Source organism: Poecilia formosa, unplaced genomic scaffold (genome assembly GCF_000485575.1).
Source record: "Poecilia formosa unplaced genomic scaffold, Poecilia_formosa-5.1.2 Scaffold35, whole genome shotgun sequence".
NCBI classification, from domain to species: domain Eukaryota; kingdom Metazoa; phylum Chordata; class Actinopteri; order Cyprinodontiformes; family Poeciliidae; genus Poecilia; species Poecilia formosa.
The window spans coordinates 2,277,835-2,305,006 of NW_006799974.1; the positions used below are offsets into that span (position 1 = coordinate 2,277,835).

Here is a 27,172-nt window from a genome sequence, read left to right on the forward strand (position 1 = left end):
AGACACCTGTAAACTTCGTCTAAATTTTGTCTGAGGTTTGAACAAAACAACTCAGAGGAAAAACCGCACAAACACCTAAAGGTCAGAAGTTTTATATCAAACTAAAAAAAAAACGTTTAGAAGTCAGCATTGATACCAAACATATCAGCCATGTTTTGGTATCACATTATGCCAAAAATATGCAGGATGGCGCGCCTCTAATCAGGGCAAACAAATGCATGCCACACTTTTCAGAAAATGTAAAATTTTCTTTTGACTTCACGGCATATATGCACGTTGTGTTTTTCATTAAACAGTCTTTAAAGTTTGTTTGTTTGCTTTTTTATTTAATTGAGAGAGACTGAAACGCGTGTTATTCAGCCAGGTATAGAGAGTACAATTCTCACTAGACTCCACCTCTGAGGGGAGGTATAGTCAAATCATTAGTATGTAATATTAAATGAATTAACAAAGATATTCTCCAAACAGCTTACTCTGTTGTTACTTGTGGTCAAATTCCTGCACACTATTGTCGGACATGCGGGGAGGTTTCTGTGCGTCCATTCGAAAATCCCGTCCGTCCAATCCGTACGCAGGTCCGGACCAGTGGCTCCTCCTCTCCGCCGCCAGCTCCCACATGTATCTCCCCTCTCCGTCTGTTGCATTGTCTCATTGGGGACGCAGCGCACGGAGTCCAGCGGGCTGATAGGGACACCGGAGGATGTCAAAGGAAAGTCGAGCCCGGGACCGATGTGAGGAATGAGTTGCTGAGGGTTTGGACTGATTGGTTCCAGTTTGGCTGCAGTCAGGGTGAGAGATGCCTGAAGCTGCGCGGCTCTGCGCAGATGGACAGGGCTGCATTTCAGTCAATTAAAGCTATGTTAGTATCGTTCGTCCGGAGTTGCGTGGCTCTACCCGGAGCTGCACCGTAAATCCCGGTCCGAAGCCTCATTTCTGCCGCCGCCGTCTCCCAGGATGGCCGCACGCCGCGGCTGCGTAAACTCGCTCTGGTCGGGCACCGAGCGGGTCCGCATCGGAGAGCGCCTCAAAGCGACGCTGGCGGGGGTTCTGGAGCTGGAGGTGCTCCGGCGCAAACACCTGGAGATGGTGGACGCCGCGCTGAGGGAGCGGGCGCCCGGGGAGCCGCGGGCGGAGGAGGCGGAGAGCGCCGCGTCGGATACCGAGCGTGGCTCTGCGACATCCCGCAGGCAACAGGTCAGTCAGTGCGTCTGTCAGCTCGTAGCCCGGGTAGCGACATGACGGGGTTATTAAATATGAATGCGAGTTGGCGGTGATCTGCCAAGGAGCCGGTCCCTCTGCGGCTCAGTGGGCGGATTTTAGGCTGCGCCTGGAGCTCAACGGAGCCGCTTGATTGAGACCGAGCCAAAGCTCATCCGAGCATGGAGGCTGGTTATTAGATTGAGTGGCGGTCACATGGAGCAAATGTCATTTAGGTCGGGGGAACCAGAACCAGCTTCAAGGTCGAGAGCAGACCCTGCTGGTCCATCTCGACTCTAAAGGTCACTTTAACATCCTGTCTGAATCTAAAGAGGCTAGAAAAAGGACTGATCCATCACTCAGCAGTTTTCAGGTCATTGGAGCTTTATGGCTAAACTGATTTTAAACATAAAGTTCTTTGCAATAAAAGAACAGAGATGATTTCACTGGATTTTTTTCAAAACAAAGTGATGCGTAACTGTGAAGTGATGAAAAAACGGCACAGATTGCATAAAAATCTTGAACGTGTGTGCAGCCCCTCTGAGTCAATTCACTGCCAGCTTTTTGGGTTTTGTCTCTACCAGCTTTGCACAAGTAAAAACTGAAAATGCTGCTTTTTTTTCCTAATGCAAAATTACTTGATATTGGAAGGAAAGCATCACCAGCCCTGCCTAAGGTTTAACACCCTGATCCAGCACACCTGAACCAAATGTCTGAATCCCGTCATCAGCATAACATTCAGCTCTGCAGAGACGAGCCATTCATTTGATTTTGAGAAAGGATGCATCTACAGTCGCTTTCTAGGAATCAACCAGGACCTCTGTGTTCGTTCTGCTGGAAGGTGAATTTCCGCTTTGCTCTCAGGTCTTTTGAAACTTCTAACAGGTCTTTTTCCAGGATCTTAGAGGGATTGCGTGTTCAGGTGTTAGTTTTCTTTCTAAATGACTTTCTATGTTGCTTGGCATCATGAAGATGCTGTTTTGTTGTATAAAAACCTCCAAAGCCTTTACAGAACAGCTGGATTCATCCTGAGATTAAATCACACACAGACGGATTCAGAAGTTGGCTGCAGTACAGAGGACAAATGCGAGCCACACTTTTCAGGGGTTTTGTTTGTAAAAATGTTGAAAACAATGTCTTGTTTTGGAAAACAATATCATTTTCTGTGAACTTCATAGTTTTGCTCTGTTTTCTTGTTACATAAAAATGTTAAATTGTTTCCCTTTTCCTCCAAGCCTCGGCCTGGAATAAATGCTGCTGTTTTCGTGTTGAGAATGAGGACAATGTAGGACAGGAATCTGTCCATGGATCAGTAAACTATTACAGACATCAATTTCGCTGATGACGGAAAGATGATGGTGGATATTTGCAGGAAAACCTCCAGTTAAAAATACGGAGACGTAGTCTGTAAAATGTTAAAAAAAATTTGACTTTTGGTTGATTTCTTGATGCCATCGCAAACATCTCATTTTTAATCTAAAATAAAAAATAAGTAGGTATTCAAAGGTACAATATGCTGAATCACAATATCAGATTGCAGCCACAAAGCTTTGGTAGATATCTGTTAAGTTATTTCTGTGTGCCGTGTGTTCGCGCTCTGCAGTTGGATGGACTTTCGCTGCCCTGTTTGCCCACACTTGACACAGATTTATTAACGTTAAAGGTCATGGAGAGCGATGAGAACCTCATGATAACAGAAAAGATAGAGATAAGTGAGAAACATGGGATATTTGCAACAGATATCCTCAGCAGTAATATCACATTTGCATATTTTACTCATATTTTGTAGCTGAAAGGAAATTATTGATGCTTGGCTTTAGAAAATGCAATTTTATGTTTTTTTTTAATCAGTAAGAGCTTTTTAAAAGTAACTTCTACTGGATTTACTGTATGGTTATAAAATGCTGTTGCCTTTTTTTGTTTTGTGATTTTCTTCTTTTAAAAATGGATGACTTGGCAAAAACAGGAATACATCGATTTATGTTTTTTCTTTTGTTTGTTCTGAGTTCACCGTGTTGGACAGAAAGCGTATCGCTGCGCTGCTTTGGAGGAAAAACCTCTGGATTGTTTCCAGCAATCGATTAATTCCCAGGACAAAAATCCAAACATTTCTTTTTTTTTTTTTTTAGCTGCAGCTTAGGCAGATTAATCAGTAATAAATTCACTTTTTCCTTTTCTCGCTTTGGGAACTTCCTGTTCTGCAAAGTGGCCGAGTTCTGTGAAAAGATCTCCATGCAGGAATATTCCTGTTCACGACAAAATTCACCGTGAGGGCCGTCGTCTTTGTGGCTGAACCTCAGAGAGGATACAATTAGACAGCAGTGGATGTGGTGGATCAGTTCGTCATGGATTATCTCCGGATTATCTCTGGATCTGACAAAGCAATGACATTACAGCGCCGCTCCGTGTTTGCAGGTTTCTCTTTTTAGATATGGAATCAGCCACCGGTGGCTACAATAAATACCATCTCGCCGTTACTCTGAGCATCTGATACTTCATCACGGTCACTTTGAACAAACTGTTATTACACCGTGAGTCGCATTAGTCAGCAGCCTGCAGAATACTGATACATATAAACACGAGATCTCCTCTGCAGAGCGCTGCTTGTGGCCGCAACGGTACGATAAAGTCGCATCTCGAAGCTTGATTTCTGAACAGTGCGAGGTCTGAGAGTGGGCATCTGGATGGAAGCTCGTCTCCTTCTGTGCAGCCTTCCTCGCCACCCACCAGCCAACATCTTCTCCGTGGTTCCCCCTCCCTCCCCGCCTGTGGTGCGGAGGGATCCTGCGGGGAGGCCGGGCAGCAGCTCTCATTCTCACCTCCGAAGGGGGAGCTGCTGGCCGGGCAGAGCGGCCTGGCTCTCTGCCCTTTGCCCCCGTCAGCCCCTTTCCTTACATCTATGCAACGTTTGCATAAACGGGAATAAAAACAGTTGTAATTGTTGCAAGGGAGGACCATAATTAGGTGAAAAGAAATTACAGAGAAAAAGGGAGATTTAAAGTGCAGCGGTGGCAGATTTGTCTCTGTCATTTACTATATGTTGTAATCTGTGGGTTTGGTTTTCAAAAGAATCTTATTTACTCCAGGGTTTTGGTCTGAGATAGATCTTCCAGAAGAATAACTTTGTTCCAAAACAACGCTGGCTGAAGGAAGGAAATGTGCGCTTTGTGACTGAAACATGCTTCTTCTTATCTTTTGACTTTTTCTCACTTGATAGCAGCTTGAAGCAGCTCTTCTCGTCTTTGAAATGGGTGTCAAGGCCGAGTTGGAATCCTCATTGTTGCTTTTCTGTGTGCAAAAATAAGCGTTCCCTCCGAAGATAAAACAGAGAGATGAAGGGAACACGCTGCAGAGTCTCTCTTAATTTGCATTGGATGAAAAGGGGATGCGTCCACCTATAATAAATTCACTCATTTTAAAGGGTAAATCTTAAATCTAGAAGCAGAAAACCTAAAAATAAAAATCAACCAAAATATAAAAGGCATACAGACTGAAAAGAAACTTGCAGGAAGCATCTCTCTGTAAAACACAATAAACACATATATGATGATATAGGGCAGCAGAGTAAATCTAACTTTTTTTTGTAAACACAAAAAACAATTTGTTTTTCTTTTCTGAAGGAAATATGTCAAATGGATGTGTGGCTCTGAGATTCCAAAGGTTAAAGGTCAATACTGATGTTTTCCCCCCGTTGGTGGAGGAGAATTAGGTGTTAGATTTCTGAAAGTGAGAAGGACGAACTTTTCCTTTGAAGCAGTCTCTCTTCTGGAAACACTTTTTGTTTCTGTATGTCTAAAAGAAATGAGACCTTGAAGTTAAATTGCAAAGCTAATGTGGCAACAAAAATCTTGCATGAACTGCAGGCTTTGTTTGTGAGCATAAAGTTTCTCAAAGCAGAAAATGAATAATTTCCTACGGTTTTAAGATTTGAAAACATTTGTTGCCATCCATATCTTTTATTATTAAGTGAAGCTGTAACTACTGTCTAGAAATGCTCTTTATTTTTACCCACAATAATGAGTTTTTCACCTATGGTCCTCTGACTATGATGGTAAAAATGCTAACAAATACAAGAATATGAGACAATCACACAGGACTAAACAGAAAAAGACAACGAAACATTACTGCCTAGAAAATAGAGACAATACCATAAAAATAAGCAATACAACACAACAGATACAGTTTCTTTAGTGTTGACAGGAGTTTAAATCAGCAAGCCATTCTTTCAGTAGTTTACAAAAAGCCTTATACATGAATCAGTTTCTTTCCTGAGCACATCTCACTGCCAGGCCGACTGAGTAAAAGCTACTGAAGCCAGTTTTAACCCGACTTCATCCTCCGTGCTGGATAAATCAGCATATAATCTTCATAATAATTACACTGATGTGTTTCGCTATTCTGACCTCACTGCCTTGTTTTTGCTTGCGTTTATTAATTTTCTTTAACATATTTCTTGACTTTGCACGCAGAAATTATTGTGAATTATTAGCGTTGCACTTTGTTAGGAAAAATACACACAAATCGTGTTAATATCTTATTAAAGTATCTCTAGCCAGGTCTTTTCCTCAGGTTTTCAAGAGTTTATAGCATTTTCTTTTTTATATATATAATATGAGTGAAATTGGAGCAAATGATTTTAATGTTCAACATTTAATCAAGACAACAAACCAGTCATAGGGATAATTGCGGGATGAAGCCCCGTCTCACAATTATGCTTCTATTGAGGGTTTTGTGTCCTAAAACAAGGAATTGGAGAGCGTCCCCTTACATGGGAGGGACGTTACTCTGACTTGTGGAGTGAGACGTCTTTTGTCTCTCATTTTTTTTTGCCTCTGGGGGTTTTTGGGAGGGAGTCTCTGCAGCTAACAGAGCAGCTCTGAAACGTTGATCCTTGCAGGTTCCCCATCTGCAGCCTGAACGCAGAAACGCAGCGTGGGCCGCCTTTATATTCCAATCTGACATTAATAATGCATGAAACAATAAATAACACGCTGCATGGAAGTTACAACAAGAAAAAAAAAAGGCTCTCCGCCCTGCGACAGCATCATCATCATCATCGTTGTGATCACTCTTCAGGCTGTGCCGCTGGTGACGTCACGCACCTGTTAGGAGGAGGTGAATTGCATGTGCAGCTGCGTTATTGTCCAATCGACCCGCGCATTTTCTGCAAATTGCTCCAACGGGGAGCTGAGCTCCTCCCTCACATGGAGCAATATCATATTACAGAGCTCAGCGCTGACCTCCTATCCCTCTGCTGTCTTATAATCTGATCACTGTGTAAGACTATACCCCATAATGTGCAATGCATTATGATGTCAGGATGGTTTTTGTGCAGATGCTAATGGGTTATTTTGCTGAAACTTGGGTTAAAGCAACCCAGAACGCAGGCTCAGATGTGTTTTCATGGCTCGGATGGCAGGGATGAGGATGAGGGAAATATTTCGGGCCTGCATGTTGTGCGGCTCTGAGTCTGTGTGGGAGGTGAAGCGAGCAAGAGTTAGAGAGCCGTAGCTATGGTGAGTCGGGGGCAGCGGGCTCTGAGGATATTAGAGAAGTGGGTGAGATGGTGGCGGCAGCGGCGGGGATTATTTGTCGAAGGGAGCGTGGGGGGAGGTGGGGCTCCTTCAAGATGCCCTTCTCTCCTCGCCCGGCAACCGCTTCTTCCCTCCCTCCCTCCGTCCGTCCCTCCTCTGTCTTCACTCACTCAGTGACTCACTCTGCTATTTCTCTTTTTGTTTTTTTCATGTCTCTCGCACTCGTTTTGGTCACCCACGAGAAACGTAAAGAGCTGTTAGCAAAGTGATAAGAGGAGAGGGGGGTAAACCTGAGCTGGATCAGAGGCTGACATTCTTTCACCCACTTTTCCCCGTCCGTCCCCTCCTCCTTCCCTTCTGCCGCTCTGACTGCTCTTTGTTACATCATCTGTCCTCTCCCATTATCTGCTGAAACCCCCCCACACACCCACACCCGCCCCTCGTCTCCTGTCACCCCAGCAGTGAGTCACTACCTGTATTGTTTCCTCAGTAACCACTCACAGTGTTGCTCTTGTTTGGGCTCGATCGGACTCATCCCGCCGCTCCTGCCTGGTCTCCTGGAGGGCCGGGTCGGGGATTTGGAGGGTGAGGGGGTTTACTCTAGTGAGCTATTACTAATCTGGTAAATGGAGGCACTTTGCTAACCTGACAGCTGTTATTCCTGCTTGTTCTGCTCAGAGTGGAGTGACCTCATCGGAGACATGGTCCTACACGTCTCTTCTCACAGATCTGTGCGTCTCTGAACCGTATCGACATGCAAAGTGAGCTCATTAAATAGTTGAGGAGGGTTTCGGTTTGTTTTCTGGTAAAGTCTCAAAAGATAAAGCAGAAATTAGTCAGTTTCAGTTTTGTCTTTATTTACTGAAGTTTCTCAGGGTGATCGTTATATTTTCTACTCCTGATGGCGCTCCAATTGTTTCCAAATAGTCCTACTTAATTCAAATTGGGTTTTTTTTTGTCTGTAGTGGTCAATAATTTTCTTTTTCAGCGTATTTTATTGTAATTTCACATAGTTGACGCACAACAAATATAAAATATGAAGTAAAGGGAAAACTGTACATGGCTTCCAGTTTCTTTTTTTCCTCTTTTACAAATTATATGAAATTGGTAAAAGATTTCAGATCATTTTTTTATCTGAAAAAACAAAAAAGATCAGAAAATTAAAATATATATATATTCATGCAATGTCAACATCAACTTCTGGCTGCATCCCCTCAGCATGATGCTGTCACCTCTGTGTTTTACAGTGAAGATGGTGTGTTAGATTTCCATAATACGTAACGTTTGCTGGTCAAAATAAAACAGTTTTGCTGACCAGAGTTCTTCCTTTCACGTGTTTGCTCTTTCTAAAACTGTTTCAGGGACTCATACATTTGCAAGGCACTATGTTATTTAATCCTGCTGATTTTTATTTGTTGTACTGTGTGAAAAGCTGATTTCGTATTTCTCTAGAGACGAGGCTCTTAATGTGTGTGTAAAAAGCTGCCTGACATCTAAATGTAGGGGCATGTTTGAACCAGTTTTCATGGGAAGATGACACATCCAATTATCTTGGATGCTGATAGGGAGCACTATAAAGAGTACAGCCAGCTGCATGTGAACACTAATTTAATTGAGAGTGTTTCTTCTTTAGCACCAAGTCTCCGCTCTGACTTGCACAGTGGCCCTTTAAAATTTTAAAACATTTTAAAGCTTTTTCTGGTGCCTAAATGGGTCAAAAGGAATTGAAAACTGAATTTTATTTAAAGTTAACCTGCTTTTTGTTGGGTGTACGTTTGTACTAAAAACTTCCTCAGGTCTCACACTTCTTTCTTCAGCTTCCTGAGCACAAGTTGCAATATATGTTGTCATGGTTCAGATCAGAAAATGAGGGCAAAAGCAGGAAAAAAAAAGTTTCAAAACGCCTGAACAACTATTGATTAGGACCACTTTAAAAGATTACAAGACAGCCTGGCTCCTTCGAAGCAACTAATCTCATTTTGTTCTTTTTGTTTTTTGTTTTCTTTTTTTCAGGCTGCCTCCCCCTCAAACACAATGGGGTCCGGCTGTCAGAGCAGTCCAGAGGAGTGTCTCAGTAATTCGGGGGATGTGACCGTCCAGTCCTCATCTGGCAGGGGGAGTAACTCCCGGTGGTCCACTCTCTCCTGGGACGCCTCCTCAGATCTCCTCTCCCCTCCGACCCCGGACTCCAGCGGCGTGGTTCACCTGGACAGCGACTCCAGACCCAGTTCAGGTAAATACACACCCAAAACACACACCCCGTCGGACGCAGAAGTGGGAGATAATGACCAACGATTTGTCACCTTCTGGTATAAGTGAGAGATTTCCCATTAAACATTAACCACAATCTTTCTTTAGGTTTATTTACTTGAACTCTGGGTGACTTGGCCCTGACTTGTTCAGTTTCTACTTTTTTTTTTAACTGTCTTTGTCAAACTGTTTAAAAAGTCATAAACACTGGCACTCTCTTACACTTAGTTAAGCAGTCAGTGCACACCCTTCTGCTGGAATTTTAATAATGTTTCGGTATCTAGAGGTGATGCATTTTTAACTAAAAATTAAACCTACGCTGGTAAAAACGGCCTTTTTCTATTTTTAAGGTTTCTACTCTGTAAGTGGGAGCTCTCTGTCGGACTCCTGCTACTCCGTGTCCAGTGAAGCTGCCCATGTTGCACCGGTGACCCCTGCCAGACCCCCAAAGTCGTGGGAACAAGTTCCTGCTTCTGCTGACAACACTGACACCCTGTGGTCAGAAGGTGTAGTGCAGCTGCAGCAGCCTGCGACGGACGGCAGCCCAGAGGAAACCGAACCAGCAGAGGATCCGACTGCACCTGCTCCAGATGATCCAGGTGAACTTTTACAGGGTCTTGCAAAAGTATCCATGGTCCTTGGCCTTTTTATGTGATAGGCAAACACAAAGTAGTGTAGTAATCGATTATTCTACTGATTATTTCCACTATTAATCAATAAACGGGACAAAAAAATGGACACATTTTTTTTTTATTTAACCATTTAAGACTTTTCATACAAATTAATAACTCAGATACTTTTTAAATAATAAAATAAACATATTATTGCTTAAAATACAATAAAGGTTTTTTTTAGGGTATGCTTGATCATTTATAGCAAATGATACATCTGCAGCTAAAATGTTTTGGCTCAATTACTCAGTGTGTTGTTCTTTCAGCAAATGAGATGTTTTAGTTTGTATTCTCCAGTTAACAATTAATCAGTTACTAAATTGGATACATCACGATTAATCCGATTAATCGTTTCAGCCATAATTGTAATGTTTGAAGACTCTCCCACCTGTTCTCTAGCAAACCTCAGGCTTTCACAGAAAATAGATTTGTCTTTTGCTAGCTAAGAGGCTTCTGAGGTGAGTTGTTGCACTGACGTTTTTTAGGGGTATCAGAGGAAAGTGGGGTGAATTTTTCTGTCACTACATTAATTCTCAACTTTATGTTAGTCCATCACATAAAATCTCAATCTACATTGAAGTCTGTTTTAATGTAATAGTTATTGCAAGCTTAAATCTGCTACAACCTGGATGATTTAACTGAAAACTATAAAACTGTATTTATTCATGTTTTTCTTCTTGTCTTTACAGCTGTTCAGGAGATTGATGCCTCTGGTCTCAGCTTTCTGTCTGACCTTTGCACGGTGGTCGGTGACTCCCTGGTTTCCTTCATCATCCCTCTTCTAAATCCCTCTTCATCCCCCTCCTCTGTGCAGCTGAAGCCCCAGTTGGACCCCTGCTACTGCACAGACCTGGTGTCTCGTCGAACCAAAGAGGTCTACTCATATCCAAGCCCGCTGCACGCCGTTGCTCTCCAGAGCCCCCTCTTTACCTCCCTGAACCAAGAACAATCATCCTCCACAACTTCTGAAGGAGTCCAGGACGATGAGACGGCAGAAGAGAACCCTAACACTGCCCCTCTCCTGCCTCAGCATCCTCCCACTCCGGTCTCTGTCACCCATCTAGAGCAGTACATCGCTCGGCTGGCTTGCCAGTACCACCAGCGGGTGAACTCCTCCACCTCCGATCTCACGTCACCTGCTGCTCCTGCTCCAGTCCCGCAGAGAGGTCCTTGTACTCCTGGTAAAAGTCACGGCTCCACCCAATCTCTATCTGCCTTTGAGAGCCGCAATACACCCTCCACCCAGCCGGGTGGAAGCGCCATTCCTTGCAAGTCCCTGCTGGGAAACTCGGCCAGAGTCAGCCTCAGCGCTATGGGGAAAAAGGCCACCAGGAATTCAATCAACCTGGGTAATCTCCCTTCAGCGACCGGAGAAGATTTAAGCATCAATCTGCATCTCAACCTCAACTTGAACCTAGCTCCAGGGTTGAACTCTAACCGTGGACCTGCCGACGCAGCCAACAACAGCAGCAGTGGAGCCATAAACAGTGATGTAAACATGACTTCGGCTGCGTCTTGCAAGACTCTGTCATCTGCCACTCCCACCCCAGGAATCAGGTCTCGTTCTCGGATCTCAACTTGTCCGAGCAGTCTGAGCCACCGCAGTTCCCTGGAGGTCCCGCCGAGCTCGGGAGCCACTCCCGGGTTTGGGTCGTCTTCCTTCTGTCGCTCGTTGGATTGGAGCACCGGCGCGCCGCCTGAGGTGGGACAGCCAGTTTTTGTGTCAAACACGGGATCGGCTCCTGGATCTCAGCGCAGCAGCTTGATCCAAGAGTCCTGCTCCAGTCCCAAGCTGAGCGAAGACTCCCCCATGGTGGGTGAGATCTCGCGCCTCTCGGGTCTGTCTCGGGCCGTGGTGGTGGGACTGATGGAGCAAGGCGTGGAGCTGGATATCGACTGCTTCCAAACGGATCCTGCGGGTGCGGTGAGGAGCCACAGTAAAACTCACCTGACTCCACAGAGGGATCCATCGCTCGACTACGGCAGGCTGATGGAAGCCACCCCACAGCGGCCGATCCAGCTCTCCCTCAGTGTCACCCACTCCCCCCAGTCTCAGTCCAGCCTCACCCCTCCTCTCTCACACTCCAACAGTCCCATTCACCCATACCAGTCCATCCACATCCCTCCCCCGCCTCAGTACTCCTCACAATGCCACTACCAGCACATCCCTTCTCCGTCTGATCTTCCCTCCTCCACAGCCTCCTCCCCAGCTTCACACCCCACCCCAAGGGCTCGCTCTCCTCCTCGCCCCCTCAAGCCATCACCAATGGGGGCCACCCCGCTCTCGGTTTTCCGACGGGATTCCCCTTTCCAGTGCTCCCTGCCACACAACAACCGAACCTCGTCTTGGGAGCAAGGAGGACTCCAACCAAGAGGTGGCTCGCTCCGACATAGTGGGGGAGGAGGAGAGGGTGGGGGGAGGTGGAAGAAGGTGGAGAGAGACGGGCTCTACAGGGGGAAACACGCCTCCCATAAGCTGGTTAGGGCCGCTACTGTGAGCAGCTACGCCAGGAGAGAGGACTACAGCTCCGTTTGGGCTGAGGAGGCGCCCCACACACCTAGGAAGTCCTCCAGCAAACTATGGAGGGGCTTTGAGGGACGATTGTGGAGGAAAGAGTCTGAGACCGAGAAGGAGGAGATGGACAGAGCCGAGTATGGATATGGCTGGAGCAGGGGGAACATCGGAAGCTGGAGGAGGGAGCACCGACGACCCAAGGGATCTTCCGACAGGAAGCCAAAGGTTGATCACTCCCCCGTCTTCTCCAGGTCGAGAGGGAAGGATGACGGGGAGAGGCGCAGCTCCAGCCTCCGGCTCTCCAGGAGGGCTCTGTTCAGGAGTGAGTCGCAGGGTCTGCTGGTGCCTCGGAGCCACAGGGAGGAGCTGGCGAAGAGGGGCCACTGGGTCTCCTCCTTCGACGTGGCGCAGGGCGGCACAAGCAGAGACGAAGGCGTCAGACTGCTGAGAGCTACGGAGGAGCACAAACGGCTGTCCTCCACTGCCAGCCTCTTCAACCTGTCTCGCTCCCAGAGCCTGGAGGGCAGCTGCCAGTCGCTCTCGTCTCTGTCCTCGCCGTCGTTTTCCCCTTCCCCTCCTCCACGGCTGCCGCTGCAGCGCTCTCGGTCACTGAGGGATCTGGGGAGGAAGGTGTTCGGCTCCATGAGGTCTCTTAGTCTCAAACGAAAGCCATCCAAGAAGTGACACTTGTACAGCCAACGAACCTCATGTTACATTCAAAACACCGTTTGTGCTTAGTATTATATCTGATGTAAAGGAAGTGCCATCTAGTTTTGTTTGTTGATTATTCAGATCTCTGATGCTGCCTTTAGGATCTACATGAAAGATCCTCTCTGGCACAGTCTTTCCAACTTGCCATTACAATATCTTCATTCCTTCTACTAATAATCTGGTAAATTTGAACCAATATTGCCACTTTTGATATCCTCACAAACTAAAGGAAAAAGCGACAAAATGCTAATGGGTTACTTTGTAGCTGCGTTTCCATTATAAATGTTCGAGAATGTCAAAAAAACACAATCTCTTTCTTATTTACTCCACTAAATAAGAAAGGCAATTAAAATCACACATGGATAAGTTCGTTCACATAAGTCATTAAAAAACCTCCCGCACCTTGATCATCCAACCACTTCCTCTTCTTCTTCTTCTTCGTGGTTTGCACCGGTGGCAACATCCGGTTTTTGATCATGTGACTTGTGTGACGCAAATAAGCTATCTAGTTCAGTTTTGTGAGATAAACCATTTTAGATACAACCCAAAAAAAAAAACAAAAAAAACACCATATCGTAGCGGCAAAACTTATCAACAAATGAGTTTGTTCGAAATTGACGTGTTTCCATTAAGCAAATTTATTTTTAAAATGTCAAATTGCACAATTATATGGTAAACGGAAACAGCTTGTGTTTTGGATCAGTAAACTTATTTGTTGGGACTCCTGGTAACGCTGAGTAAAACTTTTATTGCAGCAGCACAATTTCACACCAAACATTTAAATTTAATATATTTATTGGAGAAGAAAGATGCATATTTGTCCGGCTATTTTAGGCAGTTGATACAGATCGACTTCGTTTTAAAATTGAACAAATGTTTGGACAAATGTATGTATTTTAATGGGGAACATTAGTAACAACACAAAGATTATATAACAGTCACAATTTTTGCTTTCTATTTAGTAATTTTTCAGTGACTTTAATTCCAAAGCATACCTGGCTTCACCCAAACCTGCATTTAGTTGATTTGACTAAATAAAACAAAAGTTTCCCAAATCTTTTCCTTTTTGCTGAGAACAGTTCAGAAAGTAAAAGTCAGTGAAACTACCAAAGATATTTGGAAACTTAATGGCTTTCCTTTAATAAAACAAACCCATAAAACTATTCTTATGTTTTCATTCTAATAATTTTCACAAAAATATTGCAAGATTAAGTTGTTGAGCCGGTAAAATAAATAAAAAAATTCACAAAACATTTTGTGTTTATGATTTAGAAAAATAGGTGATGCATTTGCATTAAGAGGCTCTTAGAACATTTGATCAGCATAAAATAAAAATTAGTACAAAATGATATATGCTTAAATTTAATTGATTTTTAGGGAAACCAACAAATGTACTGGCACTGATTTTAACAAACCTTTAAGTTTCAAACTGTAAACTTCTGTCTAAAAGTAATATTGTTTAAATTCAGAGATGATTTACAAAAAGTACCATAAGTTAACCTAATTACTTAAAAAAGTAAATCACATTAAATAATTTTTTTCTTATCTTTTAGAATAGAACTGTGCTACTGCAATAAAAATATTAATGCATCTTCGCCCAGATTTGTCTGAATAACCAATTCATGTTTGTGAATACTGACCAAATAACTTTTTTTTTTTTTTTTTTTTAAAAACAATGCAATGGAGGAAATACCCAATATTTTAAATATGTGTTTTTACTGGAGCGTTTTGATGTTTCAACAAAATCAGATGAAAAAAAATCAACTCTGGGAAGCTTTTGTGGTTCAGTTTTATCATTCTGAATATTAACTCTACTAGCTATAAAAAGCTTAGTTGCATAATGCCCCAACTCCCCTGTAACCATGAGAATGAATGTGTGCACACATACTCCCCGCTCTGCATGCTGCTCTGTGACTCGTTCAGTGATAATAGCTGTTGTGAGGATGTGATATTCTTTAATAATTGGCAATACAGCCTCTGAAGTACAATCACATTGGCCAGATGATGACCAAACCCAAGCAAATACTCTTTAACTTGATATTTTGCTCAGGACTTTGAAATGAATATTGAATTATTAAAATAATGAAGAGTTGTATGAGAATAATTTGTGGCATATGAGAAATAAAATAAGCTGATAAATGATGTGTGTCTAAAATATGTGCATTTTATTTAAAGAGACAACAAACTAGATTTTTAAATTAAAAAAAATTCTGGAAAACTCAAAAACCAACATTCCTATTACTGAAGGGACAATCATAGAGGCATTTTGGTAGTGCATAAAGAGTCACTTTGACGTTCATGAGCACAGATTACTTGACTTTCTTCATTTTCATGTTGCTAGGAAACTAACTCTTCTGTCCTCTTCTTTCTATTTTCAGCCGTGACATGTTTACTGTCCTGCTCGTTGCTTCCCAGCGGTCTGTAATCTGCCGAAACCTTAACATTCCTATTTCTCCTTCAAACTCAAAAACCTGTCAGCATTACTTTTCAACAAGTGTGTATTTTCCTCTCAGGTGGTCCTGTCTGAGGTTGAGGTTTCGTTTGGCACACTGAGTCCGTCTAAACTCCGTCACCGGCTCTGTTTGGGGGGTTAACCCTCTCCGCTGTGCCGTCCTTTGAGCTGGAGGAGAACATGCCCTGATACATGGCTCTCTCTTTCTGCAGCTCCCGGTTTAGCTTCTCCTCTGCCCTCTGCAGGTGCTTCCTCACATTAGCATCTGTGGGAGAAAATAAAAGCAGTTTCAGCATGCTCTATGTTATCCCACAAGACAAAATTAGACCAAACATCCGGTGAAATCAAATCAGTCAAAACAATGATTGAATTCAAACCATGATTTTTTTTTATTACTGTAATTTTTTTTATTTAAATTAAGTGTGTAAATTACTTGTATTTTTTAATTTATAGTCGAGGAAAAGTATTTGCTTGAATTTCTTTACATTGCTATCTGTAACACAACATGAATTTCAGGCATTTTATAGGAATTTAATGTTCAAAACCAACACAAACTAGCACATAAATATGAAGGCGAAGGAAAAACATACATTGACTACAACACTGACATTGCTTCTCATCTTTAGTTAAATAACCCACAATCCTTTGCTGCATCACTATCACATGACCAGACTCCAGAGACACAAACAGCAACAAGATGGAAATAAAGATTGGTTGTTTATAGCAGCCACGTTTTACTTATCAAACAGATATTGGCTGATTCCAATCTTAACGCCACTATGCATCTCTAAAAAACTTGTGAAAAAGTTTGAGGGCTACGAATACTTTTGAAGAGCACTGGATATAACACCTTACTGGCTTTCGACTGCAACTAAAAAAAATCCCTTTCTTGGATAAGGTCAGCTTTTAGTTTACTTTCATCAGAAGAAATAAGACAAAAAACTAGCAAGCATTAATCTGATCGAATTTTAATTCCTCCAGTTTGGTTCGAGTATGAAAATGTGCCCTTTATGGCTAAAAATTCTAAGTTGATAGAACTGTTTACTTGTAAGGTTTAAGATGGTAAATATAAGATAGAGCAAGCATTTTAAACCAGTACTTTTATTTGGCATTGGTTAATGAGGTGAAGTCATGACTAAACTTCCACTACATAGAGTTAAAAGCTAAAGAATCAGGTTAATTATTTTATTTCTGTGGCCATTCTCTCTTGTCCTCATTGAAGTATTTTTATTCTCTTCACATCTACCCAGTCTCTCAATGAAATTAGCTTTTTGTTTTAGTGAATGGATCTTAGATTTTCTTTATTTAAGCCGGAGCTTTTTTTTGTGTATTAGTAAGCATTACGTCTGCATGCTTTATTAATTTTAATGCAGTCATGTAATAGAGAAAACCCTGTTTAGTGTCTCTTGTGTCATCCTAACCCACTCTAAAGTGCTGATTTTTATCGATAACTGATCATTCATCAGATATAGTTCTAAAGCTGCTGTGGTTGAATGTCCCACCATGGCTCCATTCCTACCATTTGGTTGCTCTTTGCAGACCTGGGTGAGGTATTGTTTGGCTGTCTGTGCGTCTCCCATCTCCAGAGTGGCCACCCCCGCCCGGTACAGCGCCTTGACGTTTCCTGGCTGCCACTGCAGCACCCGCAGGCTGTACTCCAGGACCCGAGTGGAATCCACCTTCTGTTTCTGCAGCAAACAGGCTAAAAGACACAAAAGGGCTTCAAATATACATCCACCTCTCCAGCTGAAACGCTGAACCTGGAGCAGCTACTGGCTTTATTTAGTCCTGATGTTTATATACCAGCTAGGTTGTTGTAGCAGTCAACTTGTATGTTTCTAAGTAAAGCCTCCTGTTCCAGTGAGAGAGGAGGTTTCTCAGGTCCAAACCCTTTCACTGGTGCCATCACAGTGGAGTCGAGGCCTCGGAGCACCAGCAGGGCGCGGTGGTAATGACCAATGGCAGAGCGAATGTTTTTCTGCTTGTAGAAAGCATTTCCTTTGGTTTTGAACTGGAATGCTTCTTCCAGCAAAACCGAAACGGGCTTGGCAGAAGTCTCCCTGTGTCCAGCAGGACCCGCTTCTGCTGCCACTGCCCCCTCCACATCAGGATTATCATCTGCTCCAAAAGCCTCCATCTCTGCTGTGCTGCTGGTCAGCTGTGAGAGGAGGAGGAGAAATGTGATTAATCACTTTCTGTAAAGAGAAATAGACAATCATTAAACTAAAGTTTTATTTTATTTCTTTTTGTCACCAATAATATTGTGTGATCATAGCACTTAGTTTAAAGAAAAAATAAATAAATCTTATCACTCCTCTATAATATACTCTTATTGTTCTGCCCAATCAAGATACAGACAATACATACAAAATGTATCAAAGGAAAAGAAAAACAATACTGTAAACTAAAGTGAAAATAAGTCACCTTTAAACATTCCTTCCCGTCTTTTTGGGTAAAAATCTATCACTGCATTAATTCATGACACCTTAACCGCAATTAAAACATACCCACTCCCAATCTGGGAAGTGCACTGCACCAGTTAATTCCAATAGCATAATATTGGTATTGAATCATGATAACGTAAAAAGGAAACAGTAGGAATGTAATTCAAGCAGAATGCATATGTACACGTGAGAGAGGCAGACACAGAGAGAGCAAGAGAGAGAGAGAGAGAGAGTGTGAGTGTGTGTGAACAAATCGTCCGTTTAGGTTCCTTTAATCATTTCAATCCGGGTTATTTTCCCCGTAACCAGTAAAAGAAAACCTTAACGGATTTTAACAGTTTGCTGTTACAGCTGAGTTAGTGTTCACATGCTAGCTTCGGCTCCTCAAACCCTATCTCCAAGAGTATTTATATTTTAATAGACTGGGGAGTAACATCAATTGAATCGTCTTACCTTATTGTGATAATTAAAATGCAAAGAAAAACTTATTTCTATAAAATGACAAACATATCTCAGCTCGCCAGTCTACCTATTTTTGCTTCCGGCTATTCTTCTTCTTCTTCTTCTTCTTCTTCTTCTTCTTCTGTCTCTTCTTCTTCTTCTTCTTCTTCTGGACTCTGGCACTACAGGTAATCGTGATGCTGCCCTCTAGTGTTCGTTGTCCACATTTTATGTCATTTGAGTTTTAGTGGTAATGTTCAGGAAATAATAATTCTAAAGGCATGAGAAAGTATCTCACACTAAAAGTCAGAATTTACACACTAGACTGTGGTTGAAATTGGATTCCATACTTATTGATTCTCTTTCATGTACTGATATAAAACTTGATACAAGTTGGGTTATATAATTTTTCATATGAATATATAAACCAATTGTACACACATACGCGCGCAGGCGCGCACACATACACAGGCGCGCGTACACACACACACGCACGCACGCACACACACGCATTCGACGAAAGTGCGTCGCATGTATTTTCATTGTGGGAGGTAATAACGGTCGCTAACGTCTGTGCGCAGGCGCAGTGGCACTTCACACAACCGCAATAAGCAAATATGGCGGCGGCCGTCGACAGTGTTGTGAAAGTGTAAGTTTACCTTTATTTGTTGTAAGAGTGTAAAGACAACCCACACTGAGAGTCGTTTTCATTTGGTTGGTTATCGTTTTACAGCTGAGCTTGCCGTATTTCCCCACGGTCGTTCCTGTTGTTCAATACAAAAATTGTCCCAAGAGAATTACGTTATCTTTGTGCTATGGTTAGCTTTTCTAGCTTTGGGCAGTTAGAAAGGAGCTGAGCTAATTGTGAAGGCAAACGTTTGGGTCCAACTCCATCAGTTGCGGGTCTGTTTACAGTGATTTTACAAATAGTGATTCCGCAAGGACTTAGACCGCTTATTTGGGATGAAGAGACGACTTAATTCTTCAATAAACTGTCCGATTGGCGGGCGCTTTGTTGCTAACAATCAACCTTTTGTTCTGGCAGCAGTCGGTCTCTACTGTAAATGCTGGCTTTTACTTTGAAACCACGAGACGCATTGCGTCTCCTATAAATAAGTATGACTTTAAATAAATAGCCAAAGACTGGAAGTACAGTAAAACACGGATGCAGCAGCCTGTTTTTAGGGGGAAAACTGGGAGTGAGTGAAGACTGGCTTTATGAAGAAAGCGACCCTTGTCCTCAGGCTGCTGCTACTTCAAAGAGAACTGTTGTATTCCCACTAATGTGGTAAAATTACACTAATCAGGCGAGATCACATGAACTCCAGTGAGTGAGAAGATCTTCTCTATCAAATACGCTTTTCATTTAACCGGTGTGTTATGATAAAATTAGTAGCAGGACTTAATTGAATTGAATTAGTCAATAAACCTGGGCTGTGCTATTAGAAATGGGATTGATTCGATTTTGTTTTTCTTTATAACTCAATTTGAATAGGGTCTATTTGTCATATAAAGTACTTGGACATGGTATGTGCTGTGAATTGGTATAAACTGGTAATTAATTTTGACTTTGAAAATTGTGCAAGATTGGCAGTATTTTTAGTTTATAATTTGTTACAAATTTGTTACTTAACTGACTGATTTTCTTAGTCATTTTATGATATTGTGAAAATTGACCCATTGACTAGTCCATCTGTAGTTTAAGGATTTAATTTGAACCTGGTTATAAAATGTAAAAATTCTTATCTTTCAGGCTGGATGATATATATCCCCTGACATGTCCTGAATTGGAGTAATAAGATAAGAAAAAAGCAAACAACATTTCAAACCTTAATACGAATTTGGACTGCAGTACATGATGGTCAGCAGCAGTTTAAAAGTTTCTCCTGGTTTTTGTTTGTTAACCCGTCCGTCTCCTCCATTTTGAATTCAGCCTAGGAGAACAGTATTACCGGGATGCCATGGAGCAGTGTCACAGCTACAACGCCCGTCTCTGTGCAGAACGCAGCATCCTCATGCCTTTCCTGGATTCTCAGACTGGAGTCGCACAGTCAAACTGCTACATCTGGATGGAGAAGAGGCACAGGAGCGCAGGTGAATAATTACCACTCAAGATGAAAGAAGAGTCATTTACTATTTTGTGACTCATATTTGATGTTTGTTTGTTGAAAGTAATGCATGAGGAGAACATTCCAACAATTCCCCTGGTGTCCTTTGTTTCCAATGAATGATTAGGCATAGCTCCAGGACAGCTGTACTCGTACCCCGCTCGACGTTGGAGGAAGAAACGGCGTTCCCATCCTCCTGAGGATCCGCGCTTAGCTTTCCCTCCTCTCAAAGCAGGTACAAGCTTTCGTGAAATATCTTTTTCCCCCTCTATAGACACATTTAGGGGTTGTCAGATTTGAATAATTCTGGGAAAACCTTAAGCACAGTAAAACGCAGAAGCTTTTCATGAACAACTCCATGTGTGGTTCATGCCTGTTTTTCTGGATCATGCAGCAGATCTAGAGCTGGGTCTGAAGCGTGAGGCTTTGGGAACGGTGGACGGCAGCAGCTTGGAAGCTCTGCTGAAAGGCGAACCCCTGGAGAGGAGGAGCGGCGCGTCTGACGTCCGCGCCCCTGAGGACGACCCGGCCACTGTGGAGCCGCCGGCCACGTCGGCGGTCACTCACACGTCTTCTGGACGCATTCGTAAGGTTAGGCTGAAAGCTTTCAAACACTGATGTGATTAGATGATGAAGATTTTAAATTTAATAGATGATCACTTTTTGATGTGGAAAGCATGAGAGATAAAGATCCGGTCAGAAGTTTACATACACTCATCATGAGCATAAATTCCAATATATTTTCATGCTTTCTTTTTTTTTTTCAGGGGCAAAAGTTTGCTATTGCTACAAACTTCTATTGCTTGTAGCAATTGATTCACAAAAATCCATAAAAGATCCAGAACATGATCAAACCAGTGCAGCCAAATATCTGTGATTAACATTCATCAAAGTTGGTTGTTGTATGATCATTCCATCGTGGAGAAAGAATGATTCAAATTATAAATGAAACATTTTAAATCCACTGAGATGTAAACTTCTGACCAGACCTGTCAGAACCAGACGGCTAACTCTGATAACCATTTTGGTAGAAAATACACCTGAACATGTGTTCAGACACGTGAGCAAGAAGGAAACCTTGAGCTAATTCCGATTCTTACAGCAGAGAGTTCTCGACCACGATGATTACTTGGATGATCTGGATGACGAAGACTTTGAAGATGAGACTCCCAAAAGGCGAGGCAAGAGCAAATCCAAGGTGAGCGTTCAAAACGACGATGTGCAATTTAAGAGAAAAGTATGGGATGAAAAAATAAATAAATAGATTTCTGTTGGATTGGTATTGAAACTTGGTGTCAGCTTTTACTATCATAAAAGAGATTAAAATATTTATTTTCAGAAAAATATCTTCAAAAGACGTTGAAATAAAGTAGACATAAAGTTAAATCTCTATGTCTACTGAGACCCGCCACAAGGTAGGCAAGCCACAAAAAGTCTTTGCTAAAGAAAATTTCTGCTCAGTTCAAACTGATGGAAAGTTGAGTGAAAAGAAAAAGTGTTAGTCAAGCAGCCAGAACATTGAGATGATGCATCCAAATAAAATAGATCTAAGTTTGTGGGTATAATGCACAAAATGTGAAAATGTTTAAGGGGTGAATATGTTTTTGTGAGTGTAAAGACAAAATTATGGTGAACCCAAAGTAACGAAATAAAAACTCTGTAGTTTTATTTTTCTAATCTCAGGTTTAGAAGAAGATGCTCTCTATCTTCTGTTTGCTTTGTTTACTTTGAGCTGGCTAAAAATCAAGTCAGTTTAGTGATTTAGTTTTTAGTGATCTCCAATTAGATCACTAAATCAGAGTGAATTCATTTCACTTTTGAAACGAATGAACTTTTCTTCAGGGCCGCAGCGACAAGAATGGGAAGAAGAAGACGGAGGCTGCGGCGGCGGCGCTGGAGGAGCGAGACAAACCGTACGCCTGTGACAGTGAGTAGCAGGTCGTCTGTCTGAGCCGTGCATGTCAGCAGGAGAGGCTTTTCGCTTTTCGCCCCTGAAACAATGAGGCGTGCCGTTTTGCTGTGCATGACGCGATCTGAAAAAAAAAAAAAAAAAAAAAAAAAAAAACCCCGCCACAGGGAAGCAGCAGTGTTTTCTGAGCTGATGCTCTGTGTGTGCGCGTGTGTGTGTGTGCTGTGTAACTTGGTTCTGGCTTCAGCTCGCTGTCCTACCTGCTACCTGCGTGTCCGCCTGAAATGACCCCTTGTGGAAATGACAGAAAAAGAAGCATAAGCTTTCTTGGGAGTGATGAATGCCAAACTTCCAGCTCGGCTCCACGTTGTTCCCTGTTTTTTATTTTTTATTTTTGGTAAGGGTGCCCGTATCACGATAACACTCTTGTATGACGGTGTGTGTGTGTATTAGTCTGTGGAAAGCGCTACAAGAATCGCCCAGGCCTGAGCTACCACTATACACACTCTCACCTGGCAGAGGAGGAGGGCGAGGACCACGAGGAGATCGAGGCACCACCCACTCCTCGCCAGCCTGAGGAGCAGAAGAGTGAGTCACTCCTCCAGTGCAGAGGCAGATAGACAGAGAGGAGGGAGGTTTGGTTGCATGCCTTGTAGCATGTGTGTTGGTGCAAGGGAAGTCTCTCATTCCTTTTTGTTGTTGTTGTTGTTGTTGTTGATGTGTGCTTTTTCCCTCCCCCTTCTTTGATTTAAAATTTTTATGATTTGAAATTGTGGATGAGACTGAAAGTTTCTGACTGAAACATGTTTGCATAGCTGGGAAATCTGGCACTTTTTCAATCATTTTGTTTTCCTACACAATATTCCATTTCATAGCTGTTGGGTTTGTTTTTTTTGTGCACGTGACGCCATGTTTGCAGATTCATATGTCAGTTTTGTGATTCAGTGTCATGACGATTTAAAGATGGTGCTGAACTGGTTATGTATTTGTGAATCAAAATGGGAGAAGAAGGTGTGTGTTTTTTCTTCTTCTGGTTTTCTTTGTTGGAATATCATATCCATTCTTGAGGTAGTTTGTTTCTTAAGCGTTGATGTTGGTGACCTTTATGTGTGGCGCCAGTTCTTATGGGTCTAATCTCAGTTCTAATGCACGAGGAATACGTTTCTTTACTTTTTCTCTTTTGCCCAGCCACCAAAAAGGGTCCCAATGGTCTGGCGCTGCCCAACGATTACTGTGATTTCTGCCTGGGAGACTCCACCTTGAATCAAAAAACGGGCCAATCAGAGGAGCTAGTGTCCTGCTCAGACTGCGGACGGTCAGGTATGAGTCTCCGCCTCTTTCCTTTCTCACTATAGTTACGGTAACAGTCGGATTCTGGCCCTGTTTTTCACAGAGTTGCTTATCTAAGTTAATTTAAGCGTCTCTCCGTCCATGTTGAAGGACACCCGACGTGTCTGCAGTTCACTCCAGTGATGATGGCGGCCGTGAAGACGTACCGCTGGCAGTGCATCGAGTGCAAATGCTGCAACGTGTGCGGCACCTCAGAGAACGACGTGAGTCTCTTTCAACCCTGAAACTTTGTATCTAATCTTTCTGAGAAATCTTTCTCATAAATGACAGTTACAGGCGTCTAGAGCAAGTGTGTGACATTTACTTGTTTTTATGCTGTTTAAAATCAACCACATCTTCTAATTTGACCCTCAGGAGCTAGATGTTATAGTGTGGCTCATAAACATTTACAGGCTTCATTTACACAAGAAACAACTTAAATGATAAAGAGGCTTTTTTCCATGGATTAACGAACTCTCAGGAGATTCTTCCCAGCAGGATGGATGCGAAATTGTTTGTTGTTTTGAAAAGCAGATTTAGGAAAGAGGAAGTGTTTATCTTTACAATTAGGCCCGTCCTTCATTTGTGCTGATCTGGTAAACGTCAGCAGCCTGATGGTAAGAGAAGGAAAAGGTCAGTTTGGATGATCATTCTGTCTTATCAGAGACGATAAAAAGGTTTCAGTCTGTTTGCATGTCAAAGCACAACTAAAACCTAAAACCAGCCCTGGATTGTGGATTAAATGGTTTTAATGTTCATATTTTAAGCTTTTTCTTCCACCTTTTTTTACGAGTCTTTTCTAACTCGTGTTCAGATTTGATCGGTGAGTGAACGTCATGTTTTCTTTCTGCAGGACCAGCTGCTCTTCTGTGACGACTGTGATCGAGGCTACCACATGTACTGTCTAACCCCACCCATGACCGAACCGCCAGAGGGTGAGCCGACGTTCACTGTGCAGCCGCTGTCAGACTCACCTGCATGGCCGCCGCCGGCTAGTTGGTCTGATCTGTTTAGGTTCACAGGGAGGGCTGATCGTCTGAACCTCAGTTTATTTTTAAACATCAAGGAGTGCTGGAGAGTTTTCTAACTTAATAACACATGGACTTAATATATCTTTTTGGAAATTAAACACCTCGGTCTCCTTTACTCAATTTACAGATGAATAATTAGATTTTTGGAAAATATGTAATTTTTTTGCCCTTTTGGTTGTGACCTACCAAAAGAAAAGCAGTTTTGTCTTTGAAGTCTAAAACTGTAAAGTAATTAGAGTTTAAAAAAAAACAAACAAAACATGATCTTTTTATATATTTCAAACCTTTGTAAACCGATACTAAATTTGATAAAAATAGCTACGATAACTAACTACTGGGAAATCATCAACTAATTTAGTAATTGGTAAATTGCTAACTGGACTACACACTCAAAAAAAGGTAATTTGCTAAAAGAACAACACCATGAGAGCAGTAATTGAGCTAAAACTACACAACAATCTCTACATGTTGCATTTATAAAAAAAATGTATCCAGAACTTCTTAAGTGGAAGCTTTAGCCACAAGTAATTTCCTGTTGAGCATCTTTTGCGATCCAATTATTAACAGTTAATCCAAAAAATAGGCTACACTGGACACTTGCACTGTGTTGATGTTGAGTCAAGCAGAAGCTTTTCAAGCTTTTCACATGTTGATGTTGGAAGCATTTTATTAGCTGCAGATGAATCTTTTGATAAAAGTGTATCAAGTGTTCACTAAGTGAATGGTATTGCATTGCATTTTAGTCGATAAATGTGTATTTTCTTATTTAAAAAAAAGTTACTGAATTATTCATCTATATTTTACTGTATTTCTAATCTTGTATAAAATAAGTTTATCTGTTTAAATAAGAAGAAAATAATTGTTAGCCCTAAGATGACTGACGTTTCTTTGTAAACACATCGATTCAAACACAAAGAAGTCAGGAAACGAATTGTGTAAACTTCCTTCATCCTTTCCTGTTTCCGTGTCGTCAGGGAGTTGGAGCTGCCACCTGTGCCTGGCTCTGCTAAAAGACAAGGCCTCCATGTACCAGCAGAACCAGAGCTCAGCCCCCGAGTGACGTCAGAACACGAAGCCCGCCTCTCAGCACCAGGACCCCCTCGGCCCCGGCTCAAAATGTCAGACCTCCTCTCAGCCCGCCAGGCTGACATCTGTCCAGATGTAGCTGAGCCAGATCACAGGTCAGCTTCACCAGTCGCTCTTACCTACAGTGCTAGCCGGGGGACTCAAAACATAAACAGACCTCAGATCAGTCAACACGGGGATCAAACTATCACTACAATCCTGCCTAGAGCGGCCTCGAGACTTACTGTCAAACATGTAACATATCATGTGTATTTACATCATAGACACACTTTCTACTGGACTGTTACACACACAGACAAACCGAATGCAAGCAGTACCAATAATAGCTGCTGTCTCCATGGGAACTCCCAGGAGAACAAGGATTAGCATCACGGCTAACTATTTGCACCCCTCCACACTCAAAGACAACAGCGTGGAGTGTGGAGACAGTTTTTCTTCAGCTAAAAGATCTATTTTTACTCACTGATAGTGATGTGGGGACCACGTCACCATATATCTGGTTAAGAAATCTAATTGTTGTTTCTGGTTATTAGTGGGCTTTTCTAGTGGCTTTAGTCGGTGTGTGCTGTTGTCCCATTCACCAAAGCTTTTACTGTGTTTTGATGAGGTTTCCCTTTGCGTATCTATCATATGTGACATCACGGTGGCGCTTCTCTCTGCTCACAGCCAACCCAAAGCACCGCCGTCGCGACAGTTTTCATTTTTCTTCATGAAATACGACGCAAACACTTCAACGTTTGATCATAAGAGTGTAATTAAACTACATAAATCACTTCAGAGTTCATCGGCTCCCTGCAGGTGGAAGCCAACACTTTTTACAACACCTCAAACTTTCCGGCTCCACTGATAAGTTTTTTTTTTAGCTCACTACATGAAACGCAGAGGAGCATAAATAAACGTGTTTTTCCATGTTTTTTTCTTTTTGACGCGCCATCATTTCACACGTCGCTGTCGTGCCAACGAGACGCACTCATTTCCAGACTAGCTGTTTTTATCCTTCGTCACACTGAGGTTGATTTGCATGCAACATGCACATAAACTTTCATCACAGCCGTTTCTTTTTAGTGTTTGTTTTTACATTTTATATTATCTGATATTCCATTGGTATTGGGAGTTTTTACTAGTTGAATTTGTAAAGTCCATGATATTGCAAACACTTCGATATATAGCTCCTAATCCATTCTATGTACTGTATTGACTTTTATATTTTTGTTATGACTGTGACATGTTTCAAATTGTTTATGTCAGACTTTCTTCATAAGTATTTGTAAGATGACGTACTTTGTTGTACTATTTTTATTTTTGCATTTTTTTGGTATTGAAGCTGATTTAGCCCAACTGAAATAAAGATCATTTTGAATCGTGAACTCTGTCTCATTGGTGCATTGTTTCTGATTTATGGTCAATTTAAGAGGAAAAAGCATGTTTTCACTCTGACACCAGATGACACTTTCTCTTTTTTTAACTCAGGAAGGACTAAAAACTGTGGTTTTG

At 42.3% G+C, this 27,172-nt stretch overlaps 3 protein-coding genes across 8 annotated transcripts; 2 read left to right on the top strand and 1 right to left on the bottom strand.

Moving 5' to 3' along the window:
- The first annotated feature begins 142 nt into the window (after positions 1–142).
- On the top strand, positions 143–14,533 carry LOC103136900 (flocculation protein FLO11). Its single transcript, XM_007550353.2, has 4 exons — positions 143–1,194; positions 8,745–8,964; positions 9,332–9,580; positions 10,342–14,533. Exons 1-4 carry the CDS (start codon positions 955–957, stop codon positions 12,849–12,851), a joined length of 3,219 nt encoding a protein of 1,072 aa, XP_007550415.1. The 5' UTR covers positions 143–954; the 3' UTR covers positions 12,852–14,533.
- Positions 14,534–14,816: 283 nt separating this feature from the next.
- ttc9c (tetratricopeptide repeat domain 9C) lies at positions 14,817–18,362 on the bottom strand. Of its 2 annotated transcripts, none has more exons than XM_007550355.2 (4): positions 18,228–18,362; positions 17,134–17,488; positions 16,850–17,032; positions 14,817–15,595 (listed from the first exon to the last, which is right to left on the bottom strand). In XM_007550355.2, the coding sequence occupies exons 2-4, from the start codon at positions 17,465–17,467 to the stop codon at positions 15,438–15,440; spliced, it is 675 nt and encodes a 224-aa protein (XP_007550417.1). In that variant the 5' UTR covers positions 17,468–17,488; positions 18,228–18,362; the 3' UTR covers positions 14,817–15,437. The 2 variants fall into 2 exon arrangements, with proteins under 2 accessions (XP_007550417.1, XP_007550418.1); XM_007550356.2 differs by having other exon boundaries at positions 18,304–18,353.
- A 394-nt stretch (positions 18,363–18,756) lies between these two features.
- dpf2l (D4, zinc and double PHD fingers family 2, like) lies at positions 18,757–27,045 on the top strand. 5 transcript variants are annotated; one of them, XM_007550358.2, is made up of 11 exons: positions 18,757–18,864; positions 20,149–20,309; positions 20,451–20,558; positions 20,718–20,914; positions 21,429–21,521; positions 22,166–22,250; positions 22,686–22,820; positions 23,421–23,552; positions 23,673–23,785; positions 24,415–24,496; positions 25,567–27,045. In XM_007550358.2, exons 1-11 carry the CDS (start codon positions 18,833–18,835, stop codon positions 25,650–25,652), a joined length of 1,224 nt encoding a protein of 407 aa, XP_007550420.1. In that variant the 5' UTR covers positions 18,757–18,832; the 3' UTR covers positions 25,653–27,045. The 5 variants fall into 5 exon arrangements, with proteins under 5 accessions (XP_007550420.1, XP_007550421.1, XP_007550423.1 ...); XM_007550359.2 differs by having other exon boundaries at positions 20,721–20,914; positions 21,426–21,521; XM_007550357.2 differs by having other exon boundaries at positions 18,833–18,864; positions 21,426–21,521.
- Positions 27,046–27,172: the final 127 nt, after the last annotated feature.